General features: G+C 43.0%; 1 protein-coding gene across 5 annotated transcripts in view; it reads right to left on the reverse strand.

The window, feature by feature from the left end:
- The window catches only part of otud4 (OTU deubiquitinase 4), a 111334-nt gene that overhangs the window by 4192 nt on the left and 79744 nt on the right, over positions 1 to 27398 (reverse strand). For 2 of the 5 annotated variants that reach the window (XM_078212098.1, XM_078212096.1), the window contains 3 exons: positions 18799 to 18955; positions 17913 to 18137; positions 5934 to 5974 (listed from right to left, as the gene is read on the reverse strand). In XM_078212098.1, coding sequence (XP_078068224.1) covers positions 5934 to 5974; positions 17913 to 18137; positions 18799 to 18955 — 423 coding nt within the window. Of the gene's footprint in view, positions 1 to 5933; positions 5975 to 17912; positions 18186 to 18798; positions 18956 to 27398 lie in introns of all 5 variants that reach the window. The other 3 variants (XM_078212097.1, XM_078212095.1, XM_078212099.1) reach the window with 2 other exon arrangements.

Raw genomic sequence — 27398 nt, forward strand, 5'->3', positions numbered from 1 at the left:
GATGCAATTTGGATGGGCTCAGAATTGCCTTCATTGGGCGGAACTGTGCAAATGGATTTCAATCACTTGAGACATTAACCTCTTTGTAATTTTATGCTTCCCTTACACTGCTTACCAATGCCATCTATATTTGTGTCATTGATAAATGTGGGAATGTAGCTTTTTATCCCACTATTTAAGCTCTTAATGAATACACTGAACAGTTGAGACACCAAAACAAATCCTTGCGGATACCACTAGCCACATCCTGCAAATTAGAGTAACTACCCATTATCCTTACTTCCTGTATTCTTCTGCTCAGCCAATTTCCTAACGAGGTCAATAATTCCACGTGCTTCAACTTTAGTTAATAGTCTCTTACGAGGGACTTTATCAAATGCCTTCTGGAAGTCCATAGAAATATACATTCCTCTGTCCACTATTTTAGTTACCTCCTCAGAGTGCACAATTTTTCCACCTAGAAGTACTGTTCCTGAACCAAGATTGGAATATTATAGTTAAGGAATCTGCAATGTTCTCGCCAACGTTTTTCACAACCCTGCAATGGAAACCATCTGGTTCTTGGGATTTGCTATTTTTTACTTCCATTAATTTCTCCATTGCTGTTAATTTGCTTACATTAATTTTGTTAAATACCTGCCTTTGATTTAATAATGGTTTGTCTGGGACGTCTGACCTCTTCCTCTACAGTAAACACTTAAGCTAATTATTCAACACATCTGCTATTTCCATATTTTCATTGACACCCTCAGTTTTCATGGGGTCCATATTAATTCTGCCTCCCTCATATTTATAATGTAATTGTAAAAAAAGTATTGATTATGGTATTGCAAATGTCTTTTTATGCCTTTTTTGTAGCTCTGTTTTGTCACAACTTGGTGGTAAGTTAAATACATAAAAGCACCATAAGTCATTATTTGAAACATATTAAGGATGGCAAGACGGGTGATGTGTCAAGGCTGCAGCATGTAAGAGCTCCTGGATAACATTGTGATCCAGGGAAAATACGTCTGCAATAAGTATGTGTGGCTCAGGGAACTTTGGCTCAAAATAATTGAGCTTCAGACGCAACGACACATCAGGGAGGATGAGAGTTAAGTGGAAGCTGTGTTTCAAGAGGTGGTAACATCCCTTAGGATAGGGTTTTCTGGTTTGGAAAGTGGTCAGGGACAGGAGAGTGTAACTTCAGCTGAAGCAGGTAAGGGGATCCAGAGGGCAGGAGTATCAGCCTCTGCAATTGTCCAACAGGTTTGAGGTTCTCTCAGCATGCTTGGATGAGAGTGTGGGCCACAGGTGGATGAGCTGACTAACCATGGCACTGTGGTTTAGGAAGCCATTCAAGTGGGGAGAGTGCATAGAATGTAGTGCTGGTAGGGATAAGTGAGGCGGGTTGACATTATTCTCTAGCAAGGATCAAGAGTCCAGATGGCCGTGTTGCCTGCCCAGTGCCAGGGTTCAGGACATCTGTTCAGGGCTGAAGAGGGACTTGCAGTGAGGGCAGAGGATCCAGTGGTCATGGCCCATGTAGGTACCAACGTCATAGAAAGGAAGCGGAAGGAAGTTCTGCATAGTCACTATGAGGCACCAAATTAAGAAACAGAATCTCTGGATTATTACCTGAACCACGTGCAAATTGGCATAAAACAAATAAGGTTAGAGAAATTAATGCATGGAGAAATGGGTTCTGGTTCCGAAAGCTCGTGATTCCAAATAAACTTATTGGACTTTAGCCTGGTGTTGTGAGACTTCTAGCTGAATGGTGAGAGGTTGCGGAGCTCTGATATGCAGAGGACTGTGGCTGTCCTCGTGCATGAATCACAAAAGGCTGGTAAATAGATACAGCAATTAATTAGGAAAGCTAAATCAGTGTTATTGTTCATTATGAGGGAAATTGATTACAAAAGTAGAGATTATGCCTCAGTTGTACAGGGTATTGGTGAGGCCTCAGCAGCAGGAGTAGTGTGTACAATTCTGGTCTTATTTACGAAAAGGTGTTAATGTGTTAAATGTTCAGAGAAGGTTTACTATACTAATACCAGAAATGGGCGAGTTGGCTTATGAGGAAAGGTTGGAGAGGTTAAGTATGTATCGAATAGAGTTTAAAAAAATAAGAGGCGATTTGATTGAAACCTTAAAGACCCTGAGCATATTGACAGGGTAGCTGTGGAGCAGATGTTTCCTCTTTTCAAAGAATCTAGAACCAAGTTTAAAAATAAGGGGTCACTTATTTAAGACGGAGATCATTGGTCTCTAGAACTCTTCCTCAAAAGGCAGTGGAAGCAGTATCGTTAAATATTTTAATAGCACAGCTAGATAGGTTCTTAACTAACAAGGAGCTGAAAGGTTACCAGGCATAGACAGGAATATGGGGTTGAGATTACAATCATATCAGCCATGATCTTAATGAATGGCAGAGTAGGCTTGGGAGAGGGGGCCACTTCTAATCCTAATTTGTATGATTGCATCTTTCCCATTGCCAGGATCAGTGCTACTTTTGCAATTTTTATTTTGTCTCTTGCCTTGTTGGTTATCCATTGAAGTCTGTTTTTAGCAAGTAGAATTCACATCCTTTGGAGGTGTAAACTGGTTCTGTATCAAAAATTCCTTTTTGAACACTTTTATTAATCATCTCGTTCTATCCACCAACTGTTTCATCTAGTTTACTGTGAACAATCGCTGTTGCATTCCATTGTAGTCAGCCTCATCATTAACTAGAAGCTAACAGCTGTTCCATGCTCATCCCTTTCAAACACTACATTGAACTCAATCATATCATTATCACTCTCAGATAAATTCATGCAACATTAAGCCAATAACTAAATCTGGCTCATTACTCGTCACTAAATCATGGGAGCTGCTTCTTTGTTAGTGCTTGGGCGTATTGTTACAGAAATGAAAGCAAATTACAGCGGATGCTGGAATCTGAAACCAAAACAGAAAATGCTGGAAAATCTCAGCAGGTCTGGCAGCATCTGTAAGGAGAGAAAAGAGCTGACATTTCGAGTCCAGATGACCCTTTGTCAAAGCTGTTACAGAAAGCTATCCTGGACACACAAGAAATTCACTCCCTTTCTGACTTGTTATTCTGCCTATTCAAATCACACCTTAAAACCACTTCGCCTTTGATACATGCTTGCCTAATCTCAGCCACTTAAGTGGCCTATACACAATTTCTGCTACGTTCTTAAATCCTTATCTATTTCTTAATTTGACCCATAAAGGCTACTCTTTGCTTAGCTCACATTGCATCATTTATCATTTAACTTATTTCATTCTTAACCACTAAGACTACTCCCCTCTACCATTTCACTATCCTTCCAGTCTTATAACCTGATATATTTATTCCCCAGTTGACTATCTTGCAGCAGTGTCTCATAATGGCTACAATGTCAGACCTTCTAAATTGACTTTGCACCTTCAGTTAGTTCCTTCTACTCAGTGTTTTTGTATACTTGGATATTTTGCTTATTTGGACCACACATGTTTAACCTGTCCTTCTACTCTAACGTTGGTTTAATTACTTAACATTTTTATTTAGTTTTTCCTTTACCTGCAATCCCTAAATGTAATTTCTATTACTAATCGTCTTCAGTTTTGTGTTTTTGAATTATCTATGCTACCTTTTTCACTCCAGTCCTCCCTCCCACTAAGAAGTTTAAAAGTCCTTGTGATCACCTTATTTATCCTTCCCACCAGGACCAGGCGGGGCCCATCCCAAAAGTACATTTCCTTCCATGAAATGGAATCCCTCTTACACCACTCATTCGGTCACGTGTTCACACCTCTGATCCGTTTATCCCTGTGCCGGAGATTAGACCCTAGAGGTCCATTTCTATAATTTAGCTCCAAGGCCCTAGTACTATCCAAACAGGACCTCATGCCTACTCTTTTCTCTGTAGCTGGTCCCAACGGAATCCTCCCAAATCCTTTATCAGTTTGAGGTATCACTCAACCTGGCACTGGATAGGCAAATTGTGTGTGACTCATCATTCTGTTTACAAAGGCTGCCCTAAACTATGATATTATGCTTCCCTTCCTCCCATTCCCCCCTTTGGATAGCCTCTTGCTCCATGATCCACATTCTGGTTGTCCTTTCAATACTTACTTTCAGGTACACCAGATACATTGCATCTATTGGATAGAATCAAGTTGTTCCTCATTATCTCACCTCGGGTTCTTCTTACTCTATACACTATCAAAGTGCACTATATAGCCTATAACAACACTCTTCTGAGCCTGTGCCTCTCTGAGATGTGACTAAAATCTGAAACAAACTGTCCAGATACTGCTCCCTTTCCTTAAGTGTCAACGTTTCTCCAACTCAATAACTGAACTGGAGAGGTTTGAGATTTATATCAAGTGTTAAGTCTGTAGTAAGTTTTTTTCTACACACTAATCTGCATTCACCTACTAGGGGGGGGACACAGGTTTAAGGTGCGAGGGACAAGGTTTGAAGGAGATGTACGAGGCAGATTTTTTACACAGAGGGTGGTGGGTGCCTGGAACTCGTTGCCGGGGGAGGTAGTGGAAGCAGATACGATAGTGACTTTTAAGGGGTGTCTTGACAAATACATGAATAAGATGGGAATAGAGGGATATGGTCCCCAGAAGGGTAGGGGACTTTAGTTAAGTCAGGTAGCATGGTCAGTGCAGGCTTGTTCTTTGTTCTCTTTGTTCTTAAATACCCACAAACTCAACTTCAACAATAGCTGGAAAAAATATATAAATAATGTAACTTTAGATATGATAGCACAGGTTCTGCGTCAGGATTGCAGCATGTGGGAGGTTGTGTACAGGGAGATGTCTTGACATCAACAATAGATGTCTCCATCTCAGATCTTTTCAGTTCAGTTATTGAGTTGAAGACACTTTGGCACTTCCTTTCCCAGCGGCACCAAATTCCCACCAACGATCGTTCTGTGTTCTCTGCAAATAGCTCATTTAGGGGCACTGGATATCTTCTTTAAAAAAGAACCACCAAATGGAATGACACTTTTATAAACGTGGAAAAAGCAAATTGTTCCTTTAATTCTAAGAATTTCTGTATAGTGTTTTTTTGCACATATTTATGAATAATTTCTAACCATTTTGAGTGTTTTAAAAATGTAAACATTTGCCTCCAAATTATCTCGCTCATGATTTAATAACTGAACACACAGCATATGGCATTAGTTGAACACAGATGGGACTAAATGAGGGCGGGGTGGTGAAACATTAAAATTAGCCTGATTATTTCCTTAGTTCCTGATGGATACAGGGAAAAAAATCAGTCCGGGTTTTTGTTTCTTATGCTTATACAGTTAACCATTATTTGGAAAATGCACATAACGGCAGATTTAGATGACATTCATCATGTTTGAAAAGTCTGCTGACACTAGGGTGGGATTTTCAGGCCATGTTCGCCCCAAAACCAGAAAATCCCATCCGAGGTCAACAGACCTTTGCGTGATCTGCTCCCTGCCCACTACGATTCCCGTAGCAGGCGGGACAGGAAAATTCCCCCCCCTAGATGTCCAGGCACACACAGGGGATAAGTTTGAAGTTTATTTATTCGTCACAAGTGTGCCACTTACAGGGAGAAAGTGCCGAACTACCAGCACTGGTGAAAGTGCATCCTAATGAGAGTCACCATCCTTCGGAGGGGGGCAAGGAACATTGGAAGGAGTGTGGTTAAGAAAAAAAACATGAAGAAGCATCCTCACATTTATAGAATTAGGATAAAGTTGATCCTTCACAAACATTTTAATACCATTAAAAACAGTAACAATAGCAATTCATTTCATGCAAAAAGTGTGTGTGCTACAAGCTGTTTAAATGAGAATATAGTTTGGAGAAAACCACGTGCAATGTAAATCGATAGAGCAGATAAGTTTGCTGTTGTTAATGATCTTTTAATACTGGCATAAACAGCTACTCCAGGAAAACTGGCCTACCTTAACACCAAGATTGTAGAAAAAGCGTAGAATGCTTTTATCTATTTGAAGAAATGAGACAAGAAAATGTCAGAAATCATTATTCTTCCTACAGTTGTCACAATTGCAATACTGTAACAATCCTACAGGACTTCAGTCTTTGTATAGACTGAGCAAACCAAATTGGTAAAAGTAGCTTTTGAGGACAAGTTCATGCATTCAAGTATTCTAGAACAATAAGTTGAGGAAGCAACCAGGGGACAGGTTTATTTTAAATCTAGTGTTGTTTAGGGTTAATACGGCAACATGATGAATTTCATATAATAAAAAATAGAAACTAAAGCAACTGAAAATATTCAGCAGGTCAGGGAGCATCAATGGATAAAAAAACATGCCCCTGTCTACATCAATGGGGGCCAAGTAGAAAGGGTCGAGAGCTTCACGTTTTTGGGTGTCCAGATCACCAACAACCTGTCCTGGTTCCCCCCATGCTGACACTATAGTTAAGAAAACCCACTAATGCCTCTACTTTCTCAGAAGACTAAGAAAATTTGGCATGACAGCTACGACTCTCACCAACTTTTACAGATGCACCATAGAAAGCATTCTTTCTGGTTGTATCACAGCTTGGTATGGCTCCTGCTCTGCCCAAGACCGCAAGAAACTACAAAAGATCGTGAATGTAACCCAATCCATCACACAAACCAGCCTCCCATCCATTGACTCTGTCTACACTTCCCGCTGCCTTGGCAAAGCAGCCAGGACATTCTCTCTTCCACCTTCTTCCTTCGGGGAAAAGAATACAAAAGCCTGAGGTCACGTACCAACCGACTCAAGAACAGCTTCTTCCCTGCTGCTGTCAGACTTTTGAATAGACTTACCTTGCATTAAGTTGATCTTTCTCTACACCCTAACTATGACTGTAACACTACATTCTGCACTCTCTCGTTTCCTTCTCTATGAACGGTATGTTTTGTCTGTGTAGCGCGCAAGAAACAATACTTTTCACTGTATGTTAATACATGTGACAGTAATAAATCAAATCAAACAAGTTGTTTCAGGTCAATGACTTTTCATTAGAACCAATGAATTTCATATTCAGATTGAGTGTGCTATCATTAGGTCTTAAACTAGGGTCCTAACTTCAAACAAAGCCATTTGGAGTCATAGAGGTTTACAGCATGGAAACAGGCCCTTCGGCCCAACTTGTCCATGCCGCCCTTTTTTAAAAAAAATCCCTAAGCTAATCCAATTGCCCGCATTTGGCCCATATCCCTCTATACCCATCGTACCCATGTAACTATCTCAAATGCTTTTTAAAAGACAAAATTGTACCCGCCTCTACTACTACCTCTGGCAGCTTGTTTCAGACACTCACCACCCTGTGTATGAAAATATTGCCCCCTGGACACTTTTGTATCTCTCCCCTCTCACCTTAAACCTATGCCCTCTAGTTTTAGACTCCCCTACCTTTGGGAAAATATATTGACTACCTAGCTGATCTGTGCCCCTCATTATTTTATAAACCTCTATAAGGTCACCCCTCAGCCTCCTACGCTCCAGAGAAAAAAGTCCCAGTCTATCCAGCCTCTCCTTATAACTCAATCCATCAAGTCCCAGTAGCATCCTAGTAATCTTTTCTGCACTCTTTCTAGTTTAATAATATCCTTTCTATAATAGGGTGACCAGAATTTCACCCAGTATTCCAAGTGTGGCCTTACCAATGTATTGTACAACTTCAACAAGACATTCCAACTCCTGTATTCAATGTTCTGACCGATGAAACCAAGCATGCCGAATGCCTTCTTCACCACTCTGTCCACCTGTGACTCCACTTTCAAGGAGCTATGAACATGTACCCCTAGATCTCTTTGTTCTGTAACTCTCTCCAATGCCCTACCATTAACTGAGTAAGTCCTGCCCTGGTTCAATCTGCCAAAATGCATCACCTCGCATTTGTCTAAATTAAACTCCATCTGCCATTCATCAGCCCACTGGCCCAATTGATCAAGATCCCGTTGCAATTGGAGATAACATTCTTCACTGTCCACTACGCCACCAATCTTGGTGTCATCTGCAAACTTACTAACCGTGCCTCCTATATTCTCATCCAAATCATTAATATAAATGACAAATAACAGTGGGCCCAGCACTGATCCCTGAGGCACACCGCTGGTTACAGGCCTCCAGTTTGAAAAAACAATTCTCTACAACCACCCTCTGACTTCTGTCAAGAAGTGGAGATGCCAGCGTTGGACTGGGGTGAACACAGTAAGAAGTCTCACAACACCAGGTATTATACTTATGGTATTTGCTACCAAATAAACCTGTTGGACTTTAACCTGGTGTGAGACTTCTTATTCTGTCAAGAAGCCAATTTTGTATCCATTTAGATACCTCACCCTGGATCCTGTGAGATTTAGCCTTATGCAACAACCTACCATGCGATACCTTGTCAAAGGCCTTGCTAAAGTCCATGTAGACAACATCAACTGCACTGCCCTCATCTACCTTCTTGGTTACCCCTTCAAAAAACTCAAATCAAATTTGTGAGACATGATTTTCCACTCACAAAGCTATGCTGACTGTCCCTAATCAGTACTTGCGTCTCTAAATGCCTGTAGATCCTGTCTCTCAAAATTCCAACAATTTACCCACCACAGATGTGAAGCTCACTGGCCTGCAGTTCCCTGGCTTTTCCCTGCAGCCCTTTTTAAACAAAGGCACAACATTTACCACTCTCCAATCTTCAAGTACCTCACCCGTGACAATCGATGATTCAAATATCTCGGCTAGGGGGACCCACAATTTCCTCCCTAGCCTCCCACAATGTCCTGGGATACACTTCATCAGGTCCCGGGGATTTATCTACCTTGATGCGCTTTAAGACTTCCAGCACCTCCTTCTCTCAAGACATCACTATTTATTTCCCCAAGTTCCCTAACATCCATGCTTTTCTCAACAGTAAATACTGATGAGAAATATTCATTTAGGATCTCACCCATCTCTTGTGGATCCGCATATTTACAGTGATAAGAGTGCAAACTGACTGAGAGAGGTTACGAAATTACATGAAAATTATAACGGTAGTTAAACAATGGCAAACATTTAAAGAAATAATACAGAATGGTCAATGATTATTCGTTCTTTAAGGAATAAAAGCTCCATTGGAGGGTACCTACTAGAGAATGACAGAATGGTACTAGTAGACTTTTGCAAGGATCAGATAAAAGAGGATATACTTGGCCTTAATATTATAAATGAATTTGATTACTGGGATGAAAGAGCTGTCCTGTGAGGAAAAATCAAGTATAACAGACATATGTTTTCTGAAGTTTAGGAGAATGAAAGGTGATCACACTGAATCATACAAAATTCTTCCAAGGGCTCAAGAGGATAAATGCTGAGAGGTTGTTGTTATCCCTTACTGGGGAGCCTAGAATTAGAGGTCATTGGCCCAGGGCAAGGGGTCAACCATTTAGGACTGTGATGAACATTCTATTGTACAGCCAGATGGTCAAGGACAGAACTGGAGCCTAATCTTTACATCCTTAAAAGCTTATATTTACAGAGACACAGTACTGATATGCATCAGCAAACCCAATAACCACAGTTTCAGTCTGCTCCTGTATAAAGGCATAAATAAATTTCCAGTTAATGCCCATCTCCTGAAAACAAAACTCTCAAAATATTGTGTAATTAATAACAAGGAGAAACCTCTTCAAACATAAGATTGTGAATCTTTGGAATTCTTTACCCCAGAGGGCTCTGAACTCTGGATGCTCAATCAGTACATTCAAAATTGAGATCAGACATTTTGGGTACTAAGGGAACCAAGGGATAGGCGAATAGGGCAGGAAAGTGTAGTTCAGCTATGATCTTATTGAATAGTGGAGCAAACTCAATGGGCATAGTCCTGCTCCTATTTATATTCTATCGGACTTGTCAGGTTTGCTGCATTGTGCATAACCTAAATTGAATAACAGTCCCTGAAATTCAAGTACAGTGTACAATCTGTTGGAATAGTCATAAGGTGTATAACTGATGACATAATAGTCTTGAACTTAACAATTCTCATACATCAGACCAGAAAGGAGGTATCAGTCTCAGACTATTTCCACCCAGGTAGCTCAAACTATTATTGGTGAAGGCCTGGAACCAAGTTTTTCCAATCTTTCTTCATTATTCAATCTAATACCTTTAAGATTTAGAAGTGTATATAATAGAAATACAGATCATGGGGTTGGCTCCAAAATACTAGAACTTTTTTTGCACCCAATTTTTATATGGGTTCTGTTTGAATTCAGAAAAATAGACTGGAACTTAGACCTGGTTTTAAACAGCTGAATATACTTCCCTTACCCTGGCAGCAGCCTCAGTGATCCTTAAGAAACATTTGGCTCAAAGCATCAGGCTCCCAAAACAAAACTAAAACATGACCAATATAAATGTTTCTTTGTTAAATAATTTAAACCTCACAGAGTAATTATTGAAAATTGAAATGTACTGAAAACACATCTGTACTACAATAACAACTTGTATTTATACATTAACGTCTTTAACAGGGTAAAACATTCCAAGACAACACAGAAACATAAAACAAAAACTGACACCAAGTTACATAAGGAGATATTAGGGCAGGTGGCCAAAGGTTTAGTGAAAGAGGCAGTTTTAAGCAGTGCCTTCCAAAGAGGAGAAAGGTAGAGGCTTAGGGGAGTAATTCCAATTCTTAGGCCTCAGCAGCTGAAGGCACAGCCACCAAATAATGGACGATAAAGATTGGGGATGTGCAAGCGATTTATGAAGAGAAGAAGACAGCTTGATGTTTTTGATCAACATCATTCATTACATTAAATATTAATGCAGCTTTTGCTCTGACATTTTGCGGAATTTTCCTTGACATTTGTATGTGAAAACATTGGAGAGAAAAGGAAAGTTCAAACTAAATAAATCACTCATCTGTGTTGCAATGTAAAATTTAAAATTTCCTAAACCAGGACTTCAGGTTTTCTTGAAGAGAACTGTGAATACTCAATAAGGCATGACCATGATCAAGAACAAGGAACTAAATTGATGAACAGCAATTTGGAAATTAGCATTGCTGCATCTGGCTCGCTTCAAAACAAGGACTGATATCCAAATAATGTGTAGCACTTTTATAAGTAATCAAAAAACAAAGGGCCAGAATTTGGGTAGTATCTCAAAGTAGAGAAAGAAAATTACATGATTTGCAGGAAGAGTTTTTGTGAAAACTATAGATGGGCCCTGTTCATTTGATAATTTTCCTTATGCACGGAGAGCAAAAGTGCGTCTCTTCCCCTCGGCCCCTAGTGTAGCTCCCTCACTGATGACATAATCCTTTAAATTATGGCAAGGTCTGCAAGACATAACAGACTACAGGATGAAGGCATGTAAAATCACAGGCTCCAACGCACCCCTCCCTGATGACCTTAATGCATTGTATGCCCATTTTGATCAAGAAGTCAGCGAGAGCATGCCCTCCACCCTAGAAGCCCTGGATGAACCTGCATCTGGGGTCATCATTGCAGATGTCAGTGCAGCTTTCTTGAAGGTCAACCCACGGAAAGCGACTGGCCTGGATGGGGTACTCGGACGAGCACTCAGATCCTGCGTGGATCAGCTGGCGGGCGTATTCGCAGACATCTTCAACCTCCCTTTACAAAAATCTGAGGTCCCTATCTGCTTCAAGAAGATGACCATCATCTCAATACCTAAGAAAAACCAAGCAGCGTGCCTTAATGACTATTGGCCGGTGGCTCTGACATCCATCATTATGAAGTGCTTCGAAAGGCTAATCATGGCACAAATCAATTCCAGCCTCCCAGACTATCTGGATCCACTATAGTTTGCCTATCACTGCAACAGGTTCATAGCCGACACCATCTCCCTGGCCCTGCACTCAACCCTGGAACACCTAGATAACAAAGACACCTATGTCAGACTCCTATTTTATTGATTACAGCTCAGCCTTCAACACTATTATTCCCACGAAACTCATCTCCAAACTCCATGGCCTGGGCCTCGGCACCTCCCTCTGCGACTGGATCCTGAACTTCTAACTCACAGACCATAATCAGTAAGGATAGGCAACAACACCTCCACGATCATCCTCAACACCGGTGTCCCACAAGGCTGTGTTCTCAGCCGCCTACTATACTCCTTGCACACCTATGACTGTGTGGCCAAATTCCCCTCCAATTTGATTTTCAAGTTTGCTGACGACACCACCATAGTGGGTCGGATCTCAAACAATGGTGAGACAGAGTACAGGAATGAGATAGAGAATCTGGTGAACTGATGCGGCAACAATAATCTCTCCCTCAATGTCAACAAAATGAAGGAGATTGTTATCGACTTCAGGAAGCGTAAAGGAGAACATGCCCCTGTCTACATCAACGGGGACGAAGTAGAAAGGGTCGAGAGCTTCATGTGTTTAGGTGTCCAGATCACCAACAACCTGTCCTGGTCCTCTCATGCCGACACTATAGTTAAGAAAGCCCACCAACGCCTCTACTTTCTCAAAAGACTAAGGAAATTTGGCATGTCATCTACGACTCTCACCAACATTTACAGATGCACCATAGAACGCATTCTTTCTGGTTGTATCACAGCTTGGTATGGCTCCTGCTCTGCCCAAGACCGCAAGGAACTACAAAAGGTTGTGAATGTAGCCCAATCCATCACGCAAACCAGCCTCCCATCCATTGACTCTGCCTATACTTCCCGCTGCCTCGGCAAAGCAGCCAGCATAATTAAGGATCCCACACACCCCAGACATTCTCTCTTCCACCTTATTCCGTCGGGAAAAAGATATAAAAGTCTGAGGTCACGTACCAACCGACTGGAGAACAGATTCTTCCTTGCTGCTGTCAGACTTTTGAATGGACTTACCTTGCATTAAGTTGATCTTTCTCTGCACCCTAGCTATGACTGTAACACTACATTCTGCACTCTCTCGTTTCCTTCTCTATGAGTGGTATGTTTTGTCTGTATAACTTGCAAGAAACAATACTTTTTACTGTATGTTAATACACGTGACAATAAATCAAATAAATTTGAAAATCTAGTTACAATTTAGCAAAAGAAAAATACTTTAAATTGATAATTCCACAATATTCAACAACTGTCCATCTCAATCGGGTAAAAATGCCTATATTTTTTGTGAAAGAGTAACATCTGATCTGCAAAGCGTAAATTTTTGTATCAAAACAGCAGCCAATTAGGGTGCAAGAACAAAAATGCAAGTCAACTATATATAATAATTTTTAGCCAGCATTAGAAGGGCTAAATACACGCTCTCTTAATTTATATTAAATTAAACACAAACAAATATGTTTCAACTACTATATTTTAAACCAATCAAAAAAAGGTGAGGAAAAGGGCGGCACCGTAGCACAGTGGTTAGCACTGCTGCTTCACAGCTCCAGGGACCTGGGTTCGATTCCCGGCTTGGGTCACTGTCTGTGTGGAGTTTGCACATTCTCCTCGTGTCTGCGTGGGTTTCCTCCCACAGTCCAAAGATGTGCGGGTTAGGTTGATTGGCCAGGGTAAAAATTGCCCCTTAGAGTCCTGAGATACATAGGTTAGAGGGATTAGCGGGTAAATATGTAGGGGTAGGGCCTGGGTGGGATTGTGGTCGATGCAGACTCGATGGGCCGAATGGCCTCTTTCTATGATTTCTATGAAAATGATCTTGGCATTTTACTGTCTAAATCTCTAAAGATTGATGCTGTAAAATAATAGCAACAGCAAATAGAATGTTGTGGTGCACTTGCAGGAAAGTTGATCAGAAATCAAACCTTACTATTTTGTCCTTGTACTGTGTTCAGTTTTGGTCTCCTCACATGATAGGTGATATTGACGTTTGCCAAGGGTGCAGAGGAAGATCACTCGACTAATTAACAGTAGCAAACATTTTATTGAAGATAGGTTTAAAGAGCTGGGGCTCTAAACACAGGGAACAACTGATTGAGGTTTATAAAATGATGGAAGAGTTAGAACCATAGGAGCCCTCCAGTAAGAAGTCTCACAACACCAGTTTAATGTCCAACAGGTTTATCTGGAATCACGAGCTTCAGAAGCGCTGCTCCTTCATCAGGTGAAAAAGGTATTGCTCTTGCTTAAATTGATGTCAGTAAATTGACATCAATTGCACAAGATGGTAATCTGTTCCAAAGGTCCACTATTCTCTGGGAAAGGAGTCAGCACCTGACAATTAACCTAGATCTCCCCAAATACAACTCAAAAATTGTAACCCCTGGTCCCCCCTGACCTATTTAACTGGAACAAAATATTACGGTGCTTAAAGATCTATCTAACTAATGCAGCCCTTCAACTATAACTTTCTAATCTTACGTGGTCTACCACCACGTCTCACTGTCTCCCCAGAATGTACATCGGAGGTGGAGGGGAACAGCTGCCTACCTTGCCCCGTTGCTCGTGATGCGCTTCGCGGGCGTCCTCTGGAGACCCTGGACCTTGAGGGCCCTGGCCGGCTTCCAGGTGTCTGGGATGTTTCCATGACACACTCTTCATCCCGCTGCCCCTGAGATGCCCCGGTGTCAGGAAGGGGGGAGTTAGAGGGTGTAGCCACAGCTGCAGTCTCCTGGCTGGAAGCTCCAGCACGGGCTCGAGCCCTTCCTCCACCCTTGGGGGTTCCTGTGGGCTCCTGGGTCACTCCATGGGACGGCGTTGCTTCTGCAGTGAGCTCCAGAAGCTCTGGCCCTCCCAGTCCTGGAGGACCACCTGCGACCTACCCATGGTAGTCGAGCCTTCTACAAAGTCTCATCAAAAATGAAATCCATACATTTGGGTCCACGATGCATGTAGTTTTTATATGCTCTGCTCAGCATGATGTTGGTGTTTACATTTTAGTGGCACACATTTTCTGAAATCTAATATTAGGAGTCATTAGGGAGTCCAAAGAGTTTAACTGTTCCAGCTTCCCGACTGCTATCATACTTGCCATCCTGTGTTGGAGGCCACCTGTCAATGGCCCTCCGAGTGCCCTCTGAGACTGGGCAGCCCCTCAGCCATGATGCTTTGCGACTGGGCTACATTCTCAAGGGCTGCTGCCGTAGCCCCCGTGTCTCAGCACTGTCCCGCTGGGTCTCCTGCAAGCTCTGTAGCCCCTCAGCCATGGCCCTCAGTGGATGGACCACATTCTCAAGGGCTGCAGCAATAGCCCGCTGTGTCTCAGCACTATCCCGCTGGGGCTCCTGCAAGCTCTCAAGCCTCTCAGCCATGGGCCGCAGAACCTCGAGAATCTTGTTGAGTCTCTCAGTTGTGGCCTGCTGTGACTCGGCCATCGCTTGGAGCCTGCCACTCATGGTGAGGATCCCCTGCCCCAGGCTTTCCACTGCAGACGCCAGCCTTGCAGTGTTGGCCTGGGATTCACGCGAGACAGGCAATAGCTGGTCTGCCTGAAAGCTTTGGGACTCCTCCGAACAGACTCGTAGTCGGTCCAGTGTGGCCGTCAGCCCCTCCTGCATTCCCTGGCTCTGTTGCTGCATCTCCAGCAGCTGAGGGAGAAATTATCTCAGAGGCCCAGCATGTAGCCTGGGGCCAGCTGAGTCCTCGCTTCCAGCAGGCCCCTGCGTGTCAGAGGCCTTGGACGTTCCCTCCTCCACCCGATGTACATCAGCAGATGTGTCGTGCTCACCAGAGTGACCCAGAAGCCTCAACACTAACTGAACCCACTGACATGTCAGTATCTGGGATGGTGAACTGCGAGGTGGAAGCTGACGCCAAAATGGTGCCACCCTCTGAGGTCCCTTCACCTATATCCTCCGAGGACTAATCCAAACTGTCTGGAGCAGGATGGGTGGGAGCCGCAGTGGGGGCCACGATGCCAGAAGGCCTCGGGTCATCCGGATCTGTTCCTGCAACACAGGGAACAAGGGAGGGAGAGGAATCTGGGATGCAAAAACCTTGATTCACATTTCTCCATTGAACATAGAACAAAGCACAAAGAAGATTACATCACAGGAACAGGCCCTTCGGCTCTCCAAGCCTGCAGCGACCATCTGAATTGTATCCCCTTACCCCTCCTGGCACCATATGCCTCTATTCCCATTCCATTCACGTAGCTGTAAAGACGTCCCTTAAAGGTCACTTTCGTATCTGCCTCTACGACCTCCAGCGAGTTCCAAGCACCCACTACCCTCTGTGTGCAAATAAACATGCCTCATACATCTCCTTTAAGCCTTGCACCCAAAACCCATGCCCCTTAGAAGTTGCCTCAAATTGAGTGGAGGATTGATAGGTGCTTACTTCTTGACTCCAACCCGACCATGCTGTCGCTGACAGCCCGCATCTCCCTTTCCCTGAACAGCTCCAGCGCCCGCTCCTCAAAGGGGATGAGGACCTGAAGGTCTGGCTGACAACTCCCTGTCTTTGCCCTCTTTCGGGTGTTATGGTCAGTCTTCTCCTGTGAGGACAGCAGGAGCCACAAAAGAAATAATGGCATGACTCCTGCAGAGTATCAGGTGTTGGTCCTTCGAGGGCAAGCTGGCAGAACACTCCAGCAAGTTACATGCATTTTACTTGTTAGCATTGAGGGGAAGGCAAGTGAGCTGATGTGGAAGGCAGGTGTGCTGATGGTGGCTCAGTGCCTCTGTGATTGGGGACAGGGGAGAGAGAGGGAGGTGTTATACAGCCATCGGAGTCAGGTGGAGATGGGGGCCTTGTGCAGGATGGGGGATCACTCTACCTGAGACCAGTGGGGAAATGGGTGGGTGGGCCGCTGCCACTCTGCCTGAGATCAGTTGGGGGAAGGGGGATCACTGCCAGAGATCAGTGGGGGGGTGGGGGAGGGGGGGTCCTCTGCCACTCTGCCTGAGTTCAATGGGGGGGATGGGGGCGTCCGCTACCACTCTGCCTGAAATCAGCGGGGGGGATGGGGCCACGATTGGTCTGGCTGGTGGGATAAGGGGGTCAGTAATGTTGGGGGGTTTGGGCAATGTCTGTGGGGGCCAGGGGGAGGCATTACCCAGCCCGGGAGGGATGTGAAAGGGGAGCAGCATTCTATCATTTTTATTATGCATGTGCAGTTGGAGCCTCCGGTCGGAGCTGCAGGGTTTCGGGCGCGTTAAGCCCCGCCCACAGGCTTCTGCAGCGCAATTCGGAATTGTTGATATTTTTGCAGACAGTGCGTATGGGGGCGCCTGAGAATGGGCCTAAAAGTCAGATCCGAAACACCCAGTTTCAAGTCTACCCAGCACTTAGAATCAAAATGGTAAAATAGGGCCCACAGTGTCACGATGGTGAAGGCTAGATGGACCAGAGTGTCTTCACCTGTCAATGTTTGTAATTATATGTAAGGCTCCTGAGACACAAAGCAATTATTGATGTTCGTGCTTCATTAAAAGCTTACACAATTAACACTATTTTGTCTCATCCTTCCTTCCTTAAAAATTCCCCTATACTGCTAATTAGATCCAACTAATAGAATAATCCTGAATTCAAGTAAATTCACTGCAGCTTGTATAATGTGTTTTCCAGATTAGATGATTCCGTTTTTGAGTAACTGTTTGGTGCAGTAGGTTAACATAATGCCTTTCACCTCTGGCACTTCAGTTCAAAAAGATAGAAGGAAATTTATTGACTCTACATGTCTTACATAAAATGAATTTGGAAAGGCTGAATCATGGATATAATGACAAGAGAGCACGACACACGACTTGGCACAAATTACCACTAGCAGAAATGAAAAAGTAGTAAATGCTGCAAATGTGAAATAAAAACAGGAAGTATTGGGAATAATCTAATCGGAGCCGAAAGGGCAGCATATAATTTAATACAATCGCCTATCTTGATTTCAGACAACGATTGGTTTTCACTTTACTGCATTTGCTGTTATTTCTATTCCAAAGTACAAATGTTTGTAAATCGTGGCAATACAGGAAATCGGGAATTCTCAGTAATATTAGATGTAAAAACAAGTTCAGCACGCTGTTTTAAAAAGTTCATACTATTTACCAGTTGGAAGATCAGCTCCACTTTTGTTGTACGAATACACAGGTGCACTGGTGAGGTACTCTCCCTTTTCATTCACAGCAAACCCAGGGTACAACAGGTCATCATAAGAACTTGGAATCTGAGGTGCAGGCATTGGTGGCAGATTAGTGCCATGCATAGGAGTACAAAGTGGGGTAATGAATGCTGAGGTCACTTGAGCCTGTGACATTGTTGGACTGGTCATCACTGTAGATGATAGAGATACAGATGTAATAACAGTCTGTGGTAAATTCTCTGTGAAACAGAAAAAGTTATCTTCAATATTTTTTCTTAAATGTAGAGTCATGCAATAACATCACAATGAAGCTGTGAATTATATTCCCGAATTCTTAACTTTTTCATTTCAGAAGCATTTGTTAATAAACAACTTGAACATTTGACTCCCAACCATGTGGTTATAAATATGCTCTATGGCTTTATTAACTTATGTAAGTAACAATCAGCTTTAGAAAGGTACAAGAATATCACCCATTTTGTTGCAATAGCATTTTTAAAAGCTGCACTTAGGTGGATTAATCTACTGTCATTAAAATCCCATGATTATTAAATGTTTCCCAGATTAAATACACTAGAAACCAATTGTTGGGAAAAGGGATACAGTGCAATTTTCTTTCCTTCATACCTGTAAGGTTCATCTGAAATACTTCAAAAATAAGCTTCAGAAATTGTTCTGAAGGAGGCAAATTTTGAAAGTTGGATGATCTTTAACAACTACTTCATTCAGTTTTTAAGATGTAGTTCGAATTCCTTCTTACGCTGGAAAATCTATAATTACCTGTATATAATGTGCAATTGTAACAAAACCATCTTTTCAATTGGACACTACAGGTGTGATTTAACATCTTACCTGCTGATTGACAAGCGATTGACTCAGGTGGATGTGCTGAAAGCACTGGTGGAGTCAAAGCTGCTGCTGAGGAAGGAAGATGTGACATCCTCGGATCTGAGTGAAGGACAGGATCCATTCTTTGGGTTGTAGTGTACGGGGGCATCTCCAATGGATTCTTCAAGGCAAAAATTCAAATGAGTTACATTTTTAAAATACATAGAACATAGAACAGTACAGCACAGAACAGGCCCTTCGGCCCACGATGTTTTTGTGCCGAGCTTTATCTGAAACCAAGATCAAGCTATCCCACTCCCTATCATCCTGGTGTGCTCCATGTGCCTATCCAATAACCGCTTAAATGTTCCTAAAGTGTCTGACTCCACTATCACTGCAGGCAGTCCATTCCACACCCCAACCACTCTCTGCGTAAAGAACCTACCTCTGATATCCTTCCTATATCTCCCACCACGAACCCTATAGTTATGCCCCCTTGTAATAGCTCCATCCATCTGAGGAAATAGTCTTTGAACGTTCACTCTATCTATCCCCTTCATCATTTTATAAACCTCTATTAAGTCTCCCCTCAGCCTCCTCCGCTCCAGAGAGAACAGCCCCAGCTCCCTCAACCTTTCCTCATAAGACCTACCCTCCAAACCAGGCAGCATCCTGGTAAATCTCCTCTGCACTCTTTCCAGCGCTTCCACATCCTTCTTATAGTGAGGTGACCAGAACTGCACACAATATTCCAAATGTGGTCTCACCAAGGTCCTGTACAGTTGCAGCATAACCCCACGGCTCTTAAACTCCAACCCCCTGTTAATAAAAGCTAACACACTATAGGCCTTCTTCACAGCTCTATCCACTTGACTGGCAACCTTTAGAGATCTGTGGATATGGACCCCAAGATCTCTCTGTTCCTCCACAGTCTTCAGAACCCTACCTTTGACCCTGTAATCCACATTTAAATTAGTCCTACCAAAATGAATCACCTCACATTCATCAGGGTTAAACTCCATTTGCCATTTTTCAGCCCAGCTTTGCATCCTATCTATGTCTCTTTGCAGCCTACAACAGCCCTCCACCTCATCCACTACTCCACCAATCTTGGTGTCATCAGCAAATTTGCTGATCCACTCTTCAGCCCCCTCCTCCAAGTCATTAATAAAAATCACAAAGAGCACAAAAGCACTGATCCCTGTGGCACTCCGCTAGCAACCTGCCTCCAATCCGAAAATTTTCCATCCACCACCACCCTCTGTCTTCGATCAGACAGCCAGTTACCTATCCAATCGGCCAACTTTCCCTCTATCCCACACCTCCTCACTTTCATCATAAGCCGACCATGGGGACCTTATCAAACGCCTTACTAAAATCCATGTATATGACATCAACTGCCCTACCTTCATCAACACACTTAGTTACCTCCTCAAAAGTTCATGCAATCCATTAATTTTTACTTTTTTGCTCACAAACTAGTGGTTGCAGTGCATCAGAAATGTTGAATGACTGCAACTTTGGGATCTTCTGAACTTTTTGACATTTCACAAGTATATTAGGATTTTTTTTAAAAACCAATATTATTTAAGAAGAAATTCAAACTTCCAATCATATGCTGAATGGATGACATAACAAAATTTCACATTGAGATTTTTTACTGTAACAAGCAGACTAAAAACACTAATGACTAAACACTGGTTTGTAGGCAACTTATACTGAAAACTGTAAAATAGAACTTCTAACATAAAATTGAAAAATAAACAACTATCAGGTATACTACATACTGTCCTTAAAGCAGACATTCAATTTTCCTAGAATTGGCCCACAATAATACTTAGCTCCTGACGGTTCACTTCTGTTTTTCTCCTTTCTCAGCCTAGTAACGCCGAAACCAAAAACTGTATTTCACAGTAAGAGCATTACTGGAGATCTTCTCTTTTGCTAGACAAATTACTTCTTTAAGAAAGCTTTTTCCAAATGAATTTAGTAAACTTGCTACATGGTCATTTTATTAATCAAGTGCATGAAAGTAGTATTTCATTATACTTTCATATGAACCAGTCGCTGAATACTTGGTACCATGTTTCTGACATTCATATGAAGACTCACCATATAGCAACAAACAATAGTGCCTTACATTTTGATCAAACTCCAGACATGCTTAGTACACATCAGAAAAGGAACTATTTATATTGTGCCTTTCATATCCTCGGAATATTCAAAAGTGCTTCAGAACTAATCAAGTACTTTTGAGATACAGTCACCGGTGTGATGTTGATAAACACAGCAGCCAATTGGTTTACAGCAAGGTTCCACATATAGCAATGAGATGAAATGACCAGATATAAACATCAGAAATAGAAGCTGGAGTAGGCCATATTCTACCATTGTGGCTGATATTCTACATCACTTTACCCTCATAACCCTTGATTCTAATGTACAAACACCTATTGATCTCAATCTTAAATATACCCAACAACCAAGCATCCAGTTTTTTTTGGGGTGGAAAATTCCAAAGATTCACAACCCTCTGACGTGAAGTCATTTATCCTTATCTCAGTTTCAAATGGCCATCATCTTATCCTGAAGGCTATTGGCCCTTGTTCTATAGCCTCCATAAGATTATATGATAATATATAGGAGCAGTAGGCCATTCCACCCCTTTAGCCTGCTCCATCATTCAGTAAAATCTTGGCTGATCATAATTTTCTGCCTGTTCCCATAACCCTCAACCCCCTTGTCAATCAAAAATCTATCTAACACAGCCTTGAATATATTCAATGACCCAGCCTCCACTGCTCTCTACAAGAGAATTCCAAGGTAGAACAACCCTCAAAGAAAGAAATCCTCCCCATTTTAAATGGGAGGTTCCTTAACTGTGCCTCCTACTTCTAGTCTCCCCCACAAGGCAAACGCCCTTCCAGCATTCACCCTGTCAAGTCCCATCAGAATCTTATACGTTTCAATAAGATCAACTCTCATTCTTCCAAAAATCGATGGGTACAGGCCCAATCTGCTCAACCTTTCCGCCTGAGACAACACTTCGACCCTGGAATCAGCCAAGTGAATATTCTCTGAAGTGATTCCAATGCAATCATATCCTTTTTCAAATAAAGAGATCTAAACTGTACACAGTATTCCAGATGAGATCTCACTAAAGCCCTGTACAGATATAGCAACACTTTCCTACTTTTAAACTCCATGCCCCTAACAATAAAGGTCAACATTATAGGGCACTGGGATCAACTCCCCTGCCATTCTTCAAAATATGTCATGGGATTTTTTACACCCGCTTGAAGAGCCAAATGGGGCCTCATTTTACATCTCATCCGAAAGACAGCACCTCTGATGGTGCAATAGCCTCTCAGTACTGTGTTGGAGTGTCAACATTGATTTTCATGCTCAAGTCCTGCAATGTGACTTGATCTTGGAACCTTGTATTTCAAAGGCAAGTGTGACTGCAAATGTTCAGTGTGAAGGCAAACTCAAAATATTTTGTTTATTGTCTCTGACATTTCCTTATACCCCATGATACTTTCACCTGCTTTGGTCCCTAAGGGATCCAACATTTACTTTTACTACTTTCCACGTTTTTTGACATTTTGATTTGATTTATTATTGTCACATGTATTAGTATACAGTGCTTCTTGTGTATTGTTTCTTGCGCGCTATTCAGATAAAGCATACCATTCATAGAGAAGGAAACAAGTGTGCAGAATGTACTGTTAGTGTCATAGATAGGGTGTAGAGAAAGAAAGATCAATTTAATGCGAGGTAGGTCCATTCAAAAGTCTACAGCAGCAGGGAAAAGCTTTCTTGAGTCGGTTGGCATGTGACCTCAGACTTTTGTATCTTTTTCCCGGCAGAAGAAGGTGGAAGAGAGAATGTCTGGGGTGCGTGGGGTCCTTAATTATCCTGGGTGCTTTGCCAAGGCAGCGGGAAGTGTAGGCAGAGTCATTGGATAGGAGATTGGTTTGAGTGATGGATTGGGCTACATTCATGATCTTTCATAGTTTCTTGCAGTCTTGGGCAGAGCAGGAGCCATACCAAGCTGTGATACAACAAGAAAGAATGCTTTCTATGGTGCATCTGTAAAAGTTGGTGAGAGTCATAACTGACATGCCAAATTTCCTTGGTCTTGAGAAAATAGAGGTGTTGGTGGGCTTCTTAACTATAGTGTCAGCATGGGAGGGACCAGGTTGTTGGTAATCTGGACGCCTAAAAACATCAAGCTTTCGAGCATTTCTGCTTTGTTCCCATTGATGTAGACAGGGGCATATTCTCCACTATGTTTTCTGAAATTGATGACTATCTCCTTTGTTTTGTTGACATTGAGGGAGAGATTATTGTCATCGCACCAGTTCACCAGATTCTCCATCTTATTCCTGTTACTCTGTCTGAGATCCAACCCATGACGGTGGTGTCATCAGCAAACTTGAAAATCGAATTGGAGGGGAATTTGGCCACACAGTCATAGGTGTATAAGGAGTATAGTAGGGGGCTGAGAGAACAACCTCATGGGGCACTGATGTTGAGGATGATCATGGAGGTGGTGTTGTTGCCTATCCTTACCGATTGTGGTCTGTGGATTTGGAAGTTCAGGATCCAGTCACAGAGGGAGGAGCCGAGGCTCTCGGTGTTTGGAGTTGAATTTTGTAGGAATAATCTTGTTGAAGGCTGAGCTGCAGTCAATAAAATAGGAGTCTGACATAGGTGTCTTTGTTATCCAGGTGTTCCAGGGTTGAGTGCAGGGCCAGGGAGATGGCATCTGCTGTGGACCTGTTGTGGCGGTAGGCGAACTGTAGTGGATCCAGGCAATCCGCGAGGTTGGGACTGATTCATGCCATGACTAACCTTTTGAAGCATTTCATAATGATGGATGTCAGAGCCACCGGACGATAGTCATTAAGGCACGCTGCTTGGCTTTTCTTTGGTACTGGGATGATGGTCGTCATCTTGAAGCAGATAGGGACCTCAGATTATTGTAAAGAAACGTTGAAGATGTCTGTGAATACCCCCGCCAGTTGAGCCGCGCAGTATCTGAATACTTGTCTGAGTAGCCCATCCCAGCCAGTCACTTTCCTCTTGACATGTTTGTAAAAGCTCTTACAAGTTTTTACATGTTGGTTTTATTGATCCAGTCAGGCTCCAGGGTCCTGGCATTGAGAACAAATGCGTGCTGGAAACACACAACTGGGTCTTTCCCCTGTATTTTGAGAACAGCAGCCAATTAATGAGTTACCAGTGGGGATGCCATTCAATTAACAGTGAGAGGTAGGCCCAAGTGTCAGTAGCTCACATGTTACTGCAATTTTGTCAGGTACATGTACAGCACTCAGGCAGCTGCAACCCAGAAGACTGAAGCAGAAGGTGAAAAGCATTGCTGAGATGGCGGCAAGAAAAGCAAGGTCGACCTATGCTTCAGTGATGCTTCTTTGGACAAGCAGTCCATGAAAAGAAATAGATCCCTTTTTCACAAGATGGAAGGAGGTGGCCACTGGTCATAACCAAGAAGGCATAAATGGAGATGGCTGAAGTGCTGAGCAGTAGAGGGGTTCTGCCTCGAACCTGGGTCTAGTGAAGAAGGGCTATAATGACCTGCTCTGGTCAGGAAAGATAAGCGGCATTAACATACTGGTCTCTGGAAGCCCAGCATCAAGTGAGAAATGCTCAAGGTGGCGAACCCATGCATGAGGCAATATCAATATACATGAGGCACCCGGTCACACAACAAAGACCATGCTCAGGCATGGGTAAAAGTTGCACTGAGATGGCTAAATGTCCATCTCACCATTTCACAGATGTGGCACTGAACATTTACATTGCCTCAGATGAAGCATGTAGTGCCATGAGAAGGCACTGACACTGACCACATTTATGCTTATAGGAGAAGCATGTCCACAATGCTAGGGAGTGCCGATGGTGTGGAGGTAGAATAGCCATCATCATTGACTTGATGCTAAGAGAGGAGATGGTTTTGATAATTGGTTGGGTCACTGTAGGGCAGCCTATCATTGGGGATGAGGTAGGTATTGAACGTATGGAGAATTCGTAAAGATTTGATTGCATCCAACATTCCCTGGACCATACCTGGCATTCGGCTTATGTGAGGACCTGCAATGTCACAACGCTCCTCATGAAGGAGAGGATGGAGATATTGATGGTAGAACCAACACTTTATTTTTATCTCCACCAGGTCGATTCAGATGAGTGATACACCCATTCTGGAAATCTCAGGATGTAATGCCACCATTCCCATTTTGTATTTATTATGGGTATTCTTCTCCTGTAGGGCAGAAGGAGGCACGAAGCCTGTAGGGTGCCAGGGTCGAGGGACACTCTGCAATCAGGGTGGGGAAACAGGACGACAACGAGGGACATGCTGCAAATCGGGGAGGGGGGGGGAACGAACGAGGGACACTCCGCAATCAGGGGACGGGGGTATGAGAGGGAAAGTATGCGAGGGTGGGGTGTCCTCAATGTCCCTGGAGGGTGGGGTGCTGGCAGGAGAGCTGCTGTTTAGGTGTTTTCTGCGCGCATGTGCATTTCAGGTCTTCGATCCCAGCTGCCGGCTTCTGGGCAATTTAAGTCCCACCCCTTACCCTACAGGCGAGGAATGGTTTCTGCTGTTTTTATTGTCTAAGTGGATAAGATAGAAGATTTGGAGTAGCCCAAAAAACAGATCTGAAACTCCCATTTTCATGTCCGCCCTGGACTTAGAGGGCGATGTTACCAAAAAAATTCAAAGTGTGACGAGATGGTCAAGCTTCTGAAGAAAAGCTGAGTCCATGCTCAAACGGGAGTGTCCATCCATGATATGAATGGCTCCTTATTTTCAAAGGTATGGCATCCTCCACTGAGAGAGTGGAAAGCCTCATGGAGAGACATGTAAAAGACACTACCAATTAGATGCAGGGGTTGAGAGAGGACATCCATAGCATGGCCTCAGCCATGATGTCAGTGGAGCGATGGGTGAGCCAAATAGACCAAGCAAATATCTATCCATTGCCAGGAATGCAACCACTCCAGGAAGCTATGGGAGTTTAAGTTAGGTCTCAAAGGGCAGAGAAAAAGCAGGCTTCAGGCAATGGGGGCTCCTCTCAGGGTATTTCGCCACCAAAGGTACATTTTGAGCCCCATCCACTGTCAAACAAATGCTGGGCATCACACTGATAGTCAGTCCCAGCAGACTCAAGTGGACCCAGAGATGTTGGGTCCAGTGGGGCTCATGCACCAGAGGGTGAAAGGCCACAGACAACTAATGCACCAGCAGCTTGCCCCACATCATCTCAAACTGCCAGGTGAGCAACACATAGATATTTGAGTAAGGGTGAACCTGGATGCATGGACTAACACTGTGAATTTACTGGATGATATTAATATTGTGTACACACACTTAAATTTTGATTAATTAAAGAGAACATTGTTAACTACGACCTGAATCGTACATTTATTTCCATACGTCATTTGACACTGTACAGATGTTTAAACCATTGACAATATATTCTGTAATGGTGACTTAATTGAGAGTTACCTTAAGTGGATAGCTTGGACAGGCTAGGCTTGTTTCCACAAGTTCAGAAGAGTTAGGGGTCACTTGATTGAAGTCTAAAAGATCCCGAGTGATCCTGACAAGGTGGATGTGGAAAGGATGTTTCCTCTTTTAGGTCAGGCAGAACTCGGAGGCACTGTTTTATCATTAGGGATCACTCTTTTAGGATAGAGATGTGGGTGAATTTTCTCTGAGGGTTGTCCAACTATGGAACGCACTGCCTCAGAAGGCCATAGAGGCAGGTCATTGAATATTTTTAAGGTGGAGATAGATTCTTGTTAGATAATTAAAGGTTATCGGGGTAGATGGGAATGTGGAATTAGAAACATAAATAGATCAGCCATGATCTTAATAAATGGTGGAGCAGGGTCAAGGGGAGGGTCAAATGACCTATTTCTCTTCCTATTTTGGATATTCATATGTACTTTAATGAAGGCCTTTGCAGACTTAGGTTACTGGAATGTATAGATGAAGAGGCTCTCCTATGAAATGTCAGTGTCAGAAGTCTCCGAGAAGAAATGTGTTGGCACATCATCCCCTTCCATTTCTGCTCAACTTGAAAGACTTGCTGATAAAAAAAAAAGAGTTGTATATCTCCTTGCCATGTATGCTAATCTCCAGTGTCCCGCAACTTCATCAAATGATCCTTGCAGTCATCTGGCAGTGGTTCTATTTGTCTTTTGCCTATGAATTTGGGTTGCATACAGAGGTCAAGACACAATGACACAATGTTAAGTTCTTTAACAATGAGCGAGTGAATGCCATTCCTGTTCATAAAGGTGCCTAGCTATTCTAAGAGAACCTCTATGGCCACATATTTAGAGTCAATGACCACCTGCACCTAGGAAGAGCAGCCATGACCCCAAAACTGACTGCTCTCTTGACTTGAGTGGCCTGATTATTGTGAACTTCATGTACAGGCAAGCCTAATAGTACATGGCATCAATGAACTTCTTTATGCAACGATTGTTGACTTAGGTAGACCTCCAGATGATAAAGAACAAAGAACAAAGAAAATTACAGCACAGGAACAGGCCCTTTGGCCCTCCAAGCCTGTACCGACCATGCT

Source organism: Mustelus asterias, chromosome 1 (genome assembly GCF_964213995.1).
Source record: "Mustelus asterias chromosome 1, sMusAst1.hap1.1, whole genome shotgun sequence".
NCBI classification, from domain to species: Eukaryota; Metazoa; Chordata; class Chondrichthyes; order Carcharhiniformes; family Triakidae; genus Mustelus; species Mustelus asterias.